The sequence below is a fragment of the Chelonia mydas genome, chromosome 7 (genome assembly GCF_015237465.2).
Source record: "Chelonia mydas isolate rCheMyd1 chromosome 7, rCheMyd1.pri.v2, whole genome shotgun sequence".
NCBI lineage: Eukaryota > Metazoa > Chordata > Testudines > Cheloniidae > Chelonia > Chelonia mydas.
In genome coordinates, this window is record NC_057853.1 from 11015363 (window position 1) to 11026069 (window position 10707).

The 10707-nt window shown below is 44.5% G+C and overlaps 1 protein-coding gene across 3 annotated transcripts in view; it reads right to left on the reverse strand.

The window, feature by feature from the left end:
• Nucleotides 1-8468, reverse strand: part of SHQ1 (SHQ1, H/ACA ribonucleoprotein assembly factor) — a 96789-nt gene extending 88321 nt beyond the window's left edge. Inside the window, exons 1-4 of one of the 3 annotated variants that reach the window (XM_037904340.2) lie at nt 8372-8468; nt 2944-3128; nt 2032-2096; nt 168-290 (exon numbers count right to left, since the gene is read on the reverse strand). In XM_037904340.2, coding sequence (XP_037760268.1) covers nt 168-290; nt 2032-2096; nt 2944-3086 — 331 coding nt within the window. In that variant the 5' untranslated portion in view covers nt 3087-3128; nt 8372-8468. Of the gene's footprint in view, nt 1-149; nt 291-2031; nt 2097-2943; nt 3778-8371 lie in introns of those variants that run through there. The other 2 variants (XM_043551487.1, XM_043551488.1) reach the window with 2 other exon arrangements.
• Between the last annotated feature and the right edge of the window lie 2239 nt (nt 8469-10707).

Genomic DNA, 10707 nt, shown 5'->3' on the forward strand with positions numbered 1-10707 from the left:
AATATAACTCTTATAAAAAACTTTCTCAAACTATGTAAACGTGTAATGCGCTTCACACAAGGGAACTTTTCTTGCTTACAAATTCACCTTACAAACTCAAACAAAAAATCAACTATACAAGTTAAACTTTTAAAATATGTTGTATTTACCAGTGTCAGTAATCATACCTATCTCTTCCACTAATGGTTTAGCTGATCTAGATTTCTTCTGTGCTAACAGAGCCGTCAGCATGTCCAACCCATCAAAATACTGACCAGGAGTCTCCTTAGGCAGTCGAACTGTAAAAATGCCTTGAAAGAGAAATTAAAATTTGGTTCAGATGTATAACAATTTAAAAGATAAACTGTAAAAAAATGTACAATCATTTCTTCTTATTGAAGCTAAATGTTTGGGAAGCTATTTGGATGTATTTCATGCATGCAACTAAAATTTTCCCATGTGTTCATCTCTATGCATTTTTTAGAGTTAACCTGACTGTATGAATTTCACAGAAATCGGAAAATTAAATTATTTTTCAAAAGGTACACAAAAATGCAACACTATCATTTATGGTGATGTCTTGACACAGCTCATATAACAAAGATAGAATAAGTACATTTTTATTTTTAAAACTTTTTTCCCCTCAAATAATCAACCATAAGATTAAAGAAAGACACATTTAATATTCTGATGCATATTTTATTTCAGGTGTATAAACATGCCTTTGGAGGCAGCAGACTATATCTTAATAAGCCAAGGTCTTGGTTACAAAACATATTCTTGTGGGGCTTTATTTTTTAATTGAATAAATTGTTGAACCAGATACTTTACAATTTTAAGCCCCAATGCTGCAGTCACTTTCACACACGCAGATATTGTACTTACATCTGCACTAAGTCCCACGGCAATCAACAGGCAATGCACAGAGCTCAGCAAAGATCTGATTACAAGATCCAGGCATTAAATTTTGTAAATCTTGAGCAATTTGTGTATATATTATTTACCATGAGGCCTGAAAATGTGTGTCTACCTCCATGTTTTGACATCACCATATGAAAGATAATGCAGATATCATAGCAAATATGAATATTGTATGGTATTTCTACTATTGCTGCTTTAACATAAATTAGAATTTCTTTTTGGAGCACAACGAAAACTTTACTAGTCCTGTCTCTACAGCAATACATTACTTTTGGTGGGCTGATGTGTGTATTTCCATTGATTTCTTTCATAAGACTAGCCAGAAGTCTGTCTTGAGATTTGTTCTCTTACTAGTTACTGAAACTTATTCATTCTTATATTTCTTGCAGGCTTAATGGGCTAGTGATCTTGGTTCAGTGACTTATATCATTCATGTCACATTGGAAGAAATAATATACAAAGACCTTTCTTTAACAGGAATGTTATGATCTGTATCCATGAAGAATTCAGCCTTCAATACAGAAAGTTCTATTATGAAAGCCACTCTCACTTGTGGTTGGTCACTTAGGGCTTGGCTACACTACCCGCCGGATCGGCGGGCAGAGATCAATCCAATAGGGGTCGATTTATCGACTCCGGTACTTCACCAGAACGAGGAACTCAAGCGGAGTCGACAGGACAGCGTCAGCTGTCGACTTACCCCAGTGAAGACGCCGCAGTAACTGGTTCTAAGTACATCAACTTCAGCTATGCTATTCACGTAGCTGAAGTTGCGTACCTTAGATCGATCCCACACAGTAGTGTAGACAAGCCCTCAATGTCCTTTCAGCAGATGAACACCAAGGGCTAGCTCTTCATGCCAGATAAGAACAGAACATGGAAATGTCATTACCTTCCTTCTTTTTAGCTAGCATAACCCATTTGTGTTTATATAGTAAATGTATATAAAATAAACCACTGTGAACTACAGATTTTAAAAAACAACCAAAACCATGAGGATTCCCAGTTAAACATGCTTTGCTGCAAGTAAATTAAAAGTTCTGTGTAATTACAATGCAGCAGAAGGTACATTAGTAGAGCTCACGTGTTGTGTTTTTAATAATAAAAAAGATCAATGTTATTAACTAATACCTTTGTCCACATTATAAGATGCTTTTTCTCTTCCATCTTCCACAATTCTTCCAGGAAGAGTTAGCCTGTGAACAAAAATGACATATCTTATCAAACGCCTGATTTATCATCCAGACTAATGGCTCGACCAGTAAAACTATATGGCACATTCCATAAGCAATACAGGAGATTTAACTACATGACTCTCATTGATGTTAATGGAAGTCATGCAGCTAAATCCCTGTGTACTACTTCGAAAGTTTACCCCCCATGTAGAAATGAAAGAGATCAGCATTTGAGACAGAATTTGATATTCCTGTTTTCCCAGTCAGGATAGGATCAGCATCATTACAAAGACATCATCGGCACTATGTGGAACAGGTAAAGGATTTTGCCATTTCAAGGAATGAAGAGAGTTGACCCAGAATGACAAGATAGGAAAATCCTTCTGTTATTTTAGACTAACTGATATACTATTTTCCACCCACCTACTCAACCCACTTATGGTAAATGAACATGTACAAGAGATGAGAGCTGGTGCCTTGATGCTTGAAGTTCCCATAACAAGAGAAAGAAGAGTGTTAAAAATACAAGATACTATAGGCAAAGGTTGTCAAACTTTTTAAGTGCGGATGACCTCTTAATATTGAAATTGTTTCATGGATCTTCTATACCATTCATGATTGCATCACTTATCCAACATGACAAAGTAATATCAGGAGCGTATTTAACATATTTTAGCTTCTTTTAATGTGATTTGGCAGCTGGAAACAAGAAGAGAACCAGCACCATGTAACCAGCCAGTTCTCTGCAGACCACAATATAGGAACTGCAGCAGTAGAATGTTCTGTAAGACACAGAAATAAAGTTCATTCTCTTTTCAATATTTTTATTTTATGAAGCTCAAGGTTTTAAAATCCCTACATTACTTGCCTGAGAAAGTAAGGCTTAGCATAAAATTTAAAATCCTTTCCTTCAAAATATACATCAAACTCAGAAACTTTGGCATAAGGTACATTGATTATTATAGTAAGAAAATCTGGATCCTGGCTCAGTTCAAATGCTGGAGTTATCATGATGAATGCAGCTGAACAGGCAACCACACTCCCTGTAAAATCCTATTGAAAAAAGGAAAAAAGAAAAAAGATTACGTTCATAAAAGAAGAGAACTACAAAAATAAATACACTCTCTGCAACAGGATTTAACATTGGAGGAGAATGTGATATCTTCTATATACCCGTGACCAGAACATCTCTGAACAAACGAACTGTTTACATTTTCGTTGTCAAGAATTGTAAAACAATCTCTTTGGTTCCTAATTAGAGCTCTTTAATCAAACCAACTAAATGAAGATAAACTCCTGAAGTATTTTAAAGTGCCAAGCATATTCAGTATGTAAAGCACAGAGCTGATAGTGCTAAGTTTTGGTTAATTAACTACCTCTAATAATCATGTCAATGGAGAAACAAAAGAGTTTTTAAGTTTAGCAAGAAAAAACATTCCAGCTATTTGTTGCTGTTGGTTTGGGGTTTTTTTACACTTATACAATGCAAAAGAAATCCTGAGTCCTACTAACATCATAATTAAAACCTGATAAACCTGGTAGAAGTATAATCCATTACATGAGAAGATGGTGGTACATGACCAATTTACTGATGCCTACGACTGGTCAATCAGAATTGGATAGAATTCAATACACAATATTTGAAAATTGATTCCTATAGGGAGGATATTGATCATGGTGTATCCAATTTAATCCATTATTATTCAATTCCCTTCTCCCATGCACACACTTTTTCCCCCAGAAGAATCTTTATAAAATATTTAGGAATATGGCAGGAAAAGTGAAAGAGATAGAAGATGGAACTGATATGGTTCATGGGACTGCCTTGCCATTGCACATATGAGTGAGTGTTAGCTTGCCCTGTTTGATTTCAGAGTTCCTAAAACCTGAGCTCTGCTATAGCAGTTGAAAAAAAGATCAGTCTAGTAACCTGATGTGTTTTGGCTCCATTGCATTAGCACATCACAGTAATGGATTCCTAACAATGATTAAAATCATAAAGGCAGGAAAAGTCTCAGTAAGTGTAACCTCTATACAGAATAATTTAGATAGTCATGAATTTAATACATGGCTTTTACGTAAATATCTTCACAACAAATAATGAAAAGTTTGACCTGGAGCAACTAAACACATATCAACCAATTTTTTGGCTTCCTGCAACACTAACAATACTCCTGATGTTCAAACACTGCATTCATTCCTGTTGTTAAAAAGCAGATTATAATTTCCCAGTTGCTAAATGTTAGATTTGTAAAGTTCATTAACTGAATTAAATAAAATTTGGAAGAGAATTGTCCATATGACGGAAAGTATACTAAAGCAGAAAAAGAAATTATTTTAAAAAATCAGTTAAAAGTATGCTTTGAATATGACAAAGAATCACAGTATCAAATTACTCACAATTTCACAACCTAAAATTCTGCTGAGCAATGAAGATATTAACACCTCATTGCACATGTAGAGGACAGTAAACTCTGAAGTGTTGAAATCCAATAAATATTACAGAAAACAGGCTGAAAAATATGAGCCAGATTTATGATATATTAAAGTACAACCCTCAAGAACAGGGATGGGCAAACTTTTTGGCCCGAGGGCCACATCTGGCTGGGGAAATTGCATGCAGGGCCATGAATGTAGGGCTGGGGCAGGGGATTGGGGTGTGGGAGGGAGTGCAGAGTGCGGGAGGGAGTGCGGGGTGCAGAAAGAGGCTCAGGGCAAGGGGTTGGGGCGCAAGAGGGGTGTGGGGTGTACAAGGGGGCTCAGGGCAGGAAGCTGGGGTGCAAGAGGGGGTGCAGATTGGGGGAGGGGGCTCAGGGCAGGGGTGCAGGAGAGGTGTGTGGTACGGCAGGGGGCTCAGGGCATTGGGTTGGGGGCTCAAGGCAGGGGGTTAAGGTACAGGAGGGGTTCGGGGTGTGGCAGGGGGCTCAGGGCAGGGGGTTGGGGTGCGGGGTGCAGGAGGGGCTCAGGGTGTGGGCTCCGGTCCGGCGCCGCTTACCTTGAGTGGCTTCGGGGTGGCAGCAGCATGCAGCAGGGCTAAGGCAGGCTCCCTGCCTACCCTGGCCCCGTACCGCTCCCAGAAGCGGCCGGCACCACATCCCTGCCCTTGCCTGCAGGTACCTCCCCCAAAGCTCCCATTGGCCGCAGTTCCCTGTTTCTGGCCAATGGGAGCTGCGGGGGCAGAGCCTGCAGATGAGGGCAGCACGCGGAGCCCTCTGACTCCTCATCCCCCAGGGGCCGCAGGGATGTGATGCCAGCCGCTTCTGGAAGTGGCACGGGGCAAGGGCAGGCAGGGAGCCTGCCTTAGCCCCACAGCGCCACGGGGATGGCAATCCCACAGGCCGGATCCAAAGCCCTGACGGGCCATAGTTTGCCCACCCCTGCTCAAAAAAGACAAAATAAGGTCCTTTATCCTATCTTTTGGTTTTTGCACGAATATATTTTGCATCTATAGGTCTGTCAATCCATAAATGGCAGATTTACATTTATTGTCACAGTGCAGGCACAGGGCACCACCATTATGTTTAATCAAAAATACAATACACTATGCTGTATCAGAAATTCATTTTAGTTGAGTATTTCCTATTAATGTCTAAATCCTTTAAAAACAAAAGAATTATAATTTGGAAAAGAGTTATTCTGCATGTAAAATAATATTTTCACAATAGTCTTTATTAAACATACTCATGTTCTTATCACAATACTGTCTTCTTTAAGGCCATAATGCACTGCATTAACACAACGCTACCTAATCTACTTAATAGATCACACAGCTAACGCGGCCATCGGGTGGGAATGGAAGCACAGGCCTTGTCTACACTGCCACTTTACAGGGCTGCAACTTGCTTGCTCAGGGGTATGAAACCCCCCACCCCCACGCCTACCCCTACCCCCCTGAGCGCTGCAAGTTTCAGTGCTGTAAAGTGGCAGTGTAGACAGTGCACCAGAGCTGGGGGCCATGCTCCCAGCCCTGGTAGCTACTCCCCTTGTGGGGGTGGGTTTTTTATAGCGCTAGGAGGTGCTGCGACTACACAACTATGTTAAACTGCTGCTGTTGCTAGTAAAGGCATCCCCACAGATACTACTGCTTTTGACACTAAGAAAATACCGTGGATCTGAATACTTGCTAGATATTTCACTTTTTCTCTTTGCAACACTTTAAACACCATACAGTACGATTCTGAAGAGAACATTAGCTAAGGGAGAGATAAAGATCTATTAGGTCATCTAGTTCACTCCCCACCAATTCAGGATTGTCCTCTACAGTGGATCTGCAAAAAGAAAAGGACTACTTGTGGCGCCTTAGAGACTAACAAATTTATTTGAGCATAAGCTTTCGTGAGCTACCGATGAAGTGAGCTGTAGCTCATGAAGCTTATGCTCAAATAAATTTGTTAGGCTCTAAGGCGCCACAAGTACTCCTTTTCTTTTTGCAGATACAGACTAACATGGCTGCTACCATGAAACCTTACAGTGGATTTATTATCCTATGCTTTGTCCAATCAAGCTTCAGTTGTCCCAAAGTGATTCAACTTCCTTTGTGCCACACCACTGCCTTTCTAGTGCAATATGGTGAAATACCTGACCATTATGTGGGGTTTAGACACAGAAAAGGCCTTTTTTTTATTTCATGCCCTTAATATTATGACATGGTTATTCAGTTTCCTGACTGTTAATTCAAAGAGCCAGTTTAATCAGGGGCATGGCTATACTGGAAACTTCAAAGCGCTGTTGTGGGAACACTCCCGCAACAGCGCTTTGAAATGCGAGTACGGTCGCACGTGAGCGCTGGGAGAGAGCTCTCCCAGTGCTCCCGGTAATCCACCTCCATGAAGGGATTAGCTCCCAGCACTCGGAGCCTGTCTACACTAGCGCTTTAAAGCGCTATTGTGGGGTGATTTTTCACACTCCTGAGCCAGCAAGTTAGAGCGCTATAAAATGTAGGTGTAGACATGCCTTGAGATTTAGTGTAAATGTGCTTTCAAAATAAAACTTAGGGCTTGTCTACACTGAGAAGCTGGACTGCTTCAACTATACCCCACAGTTGAAACAGTACAACCCACCCTTCTGTGGATGCAAAAATCACACTGCCAACCAAACCAGCGGGACCCACACAAGCAGGGGGTAGGTAGCACCCCCTCCCCCTCACTCCCCCCAACCCTTCAAGGACACCTAGCCCACGCTTCCAGGGTCCCTCTCCGCGGTGTAGAAGGGGCCGGCTCTGGCTGCAGGGGCCGGCATGTGGGGGGAAAACGTTGGAGGGCAGGGGTCTGGGCACTGCGGGGGGGGGGTGCTGAGCGGGTCTAACCTGCTCGCAGGAGGGGAGGGGTGGCGGGAGTCAGTCCATCTGTCTGAAGGGGGGGACTGAGGGTCTGTCTGTCGGTCGCTCTGCCTGTGGTGGGGGGCTGTCTGTCGGTGTGTCTCCCCGCCGGGAGGGGGGGAAATGAGGGTCAGTTGGTCGGTCGCTCTGTCTCCCCGCAGGAGTGGGGGGGATGAGGGTCTGGCTGTCTGTCGCTCTGCCGGGGGGGGGGGGTGTCTGTCGTTCTGTCTCCCCGCAGGGGTGGGGGGGATGAGGGTCTGTCTGTCTGTCGCTCTGCCGGGGGGGGGAGGGTGTCTGTCGCTCTGTCTCCCCGCGGGGGTGGGGGGGAGATAAGGGTCTGTCTGTCGCTCTGCCGGGGGGAAGGGGGTGTCTGTCTGTCGGTCTGTCTCCCCGCGGGGGGGGGGGGGCGATGAGGGTCTGTCGGTCGGTAGCTCTGCCTGGGAGGGGGAGGGATCTGTCTGTCGGTCTGTCTCCCCGCGGGGGGGGGGGAGGGCGATGAGGGTCTGTCGGTCGGTAGCTCTGCCTGGGAGGGGGAGGGATCTGTCTGTCGGTCTGTCTCCCCGCGGGGGGGGGGAGGGCGATGAGGGTCTGTCGGTCGGTAGCTCTGCCTGGGAGGGGGAGGGATCTGTCTGTCGGTCTGTCTCCCCGCGGGGGTGGGGATGAGGGTCTGTCGGTCGGTCGCTCTGCCTGGGAGGGGGAGGGGTCTGTCTGTCTGTCAGTCTCCCCGCGGGGGGGGGGGGGGGGGGGCGATGAGGGTCTGTCGCTCTGCCGGGGGGGGTGTCTGTCTGTCGCTCTGTCTCCCCGCGGGGGGGGGGGGGGGCGGATGAGGGTCTGTCGGTCGGTCGCTCTGCCTGGGAGGGGGAGGGGGAAGGGTCTCTGCGGGGGGAGCGAGGACCGGCCAGTCCGCGCGGCCAGGCAGTAACGGCAGCAGCGGAAGCGCGCTGAGGACCCCCGCCGCCCTCCCAGCGCCGCCACTTACTGCGGCGCCGCCTCCTCACTCGCACGCGGACCGAGCTGCGCGCGGCCCGCGCGTGACCCGGACACACATGGCGTTGGGCGGGGGCGGGGACACAGGCCCCAGAACGCGGGAAGGGGCGGGGCACGTGGAGACTCCACCCGCGGAGGGGCTAGACAGCCCCGCCTCCGAGGGTGCCCCGCCCCTCGCTTACTGTGCTGCTGCTCGGCCCCGCCCGTGCTGAAACACAGCCCGACCACGTGGGCCTTGCTAGGGCCGCCCAGCTCATCTGTCCTCAGGCTTCACGGTGTCCCTGCTGAGGGGAAGGCCGCCCCCCCACCCCATACAGCCCGGACACCTGGGTTCTCTTCCTGCCCCAGCCCCAGGGGGCCGCAGTGACCTCGCTGGCTTGGTGGTTCTGACGAAGGACATCCCACAACTAGGGATTTCTCTGGTCCCATTCTCAAAGGCTGTCCTCTGTGGCTGAGGCCCTTGTGTCCTAGGCCAGCATCAGGACTTGGCCTGTTTCAGCCCCAGGGGTGGGTCCTTAAGGGAAGAAGTGGAAGCCATAAATACAAATCCTGGGACCCACCTTCCCCTGAAACCAATCCTCCTTCCCTCCCTCCCATGGGTGCCTTGGAGTTGTCTGCAATGTTCTTTGGGCAGCAGGTGGGCATGAATAGTACCATCATTAGTCCATTACAAATAAACTACATTAAAAAAAATGTGGTTACAAAGTGAAGCACTCAAAAGTCAGGAGATGGGAAAGTTAAAGTTGCCTGTGTAACCTTAACTCTGCCCTCTTTTGTGTATGCATTATGTTCTTCAATTTTTTTCTAACCTTAGATATACCTTTGTGACATCCTGAAGTAATAGGTACCACGACGCCATTGTAGATATGGCCATGTACTATTTATAATTATACTGCAGGGTCAGGCCCTGGGAAGTAGATGCCACATGAGAGCTAGAAATATGAGTAGGGCTTGTAAGGAAATAAAAGCAAACATACAGCAAGAAAAAGCAACTGTGGGGAAAAGAGAATGAAATAATACAGAGTGAGGGTCAAGCAAATAGAATGTGAGATTAAGATTTAAATTAATTTAAAAGGTGATTGGGATTTTTTGAGAACTGAAATTTTTATTCAGGGGTGAAAAACCTTCAGAAAATGGATAAATAGAGTATCATTCACATAAGGAACTTCCACTCACTTAAGTAGTCCCACTGAAGTCAACAGGTGAAGGTGAATAAGATTATATATGTGAATGGCTCTTTGCAAGGATGGGTCCTAACTAATCAATCCATAGATTAGAAATGCAAAGTTTAAAGAGAAAATAGACAAAGAACCTCAAAGAAAACATTAAAAGTAGAAAAGCTGAGGCTAAAAAGCAAAGATATTCGACAACATTTTTTGAAAAATAGCATAGAGAGTAAAAGCCCTAGCTATTGTGAAGGGGAGACACTGTCTTGGTTTTCAGTTCAAAGTAATTATCCACATCTTTAAATGTTGGTGTATGAAGACCCCCCATTGAAATGCATCATGAATCTCTTTCCTAAAGGGGGAAAAAGAGGCGTATTTAACCTCCGCCGGTAGTGGCTTTAAAAAGAAAGAAACACATTCTTCTACAGAGAAATGCCCTTTTTCTTAAAAATATTATAAATACTCCACCTGCTGGAAAGCCAGAGCATATGAGCAAATAACATCACTGCATTACAAAACACCTCTGCAACTGGAGGAAAGGAGGTGGACCAGTAGTTAAATTGCTGTAATCTAGATACAATATTGGATTCCTGAAATAGTCACTCAGATTCACATGATCATCTTCAGGCTTCTGGTTTGCAGAATCTCTCAGTCTATAAGAATGATGTAAGTGCTGTTTGGGTGTTTTTTCTGAGATCAGAATAGAAGGTGCCACAGTGCATTATAGAGGAAAATCACAATTGTTCATCCCTAGTACCTTCAGAAACCAGTTAGAAACACAAGATTTTGACTTCTCCTATCTTAATGTCCTTGGTGGCCCCCACTAATTAAACATTCCTTAATCTGAGTTTGTTTCCAAGTCATTGATTTAGTTTCTCTGGACTCTATAGTCCTTAGTAGTTTCAATTATAAAAGCATTTTGACCATCAATGGATATTTTAGTAGCTTTATTTCTTCTTGCAGTCTTTATCTGTTTTATTTCCCCAGAGAAGATATGGAACCCTGAATCACACTGATCTTCTGTCACTTTTTTAGATTTTTTAAAAAGAACTCTAATATAATGTATTAAATATGTTTCAGCACTAGACACAGGAAAGTATGGATCATGTCCTTTATTGGCTTTGGGATCATGTTTTCAAACTTCAAATTACTTTTTTAGAGT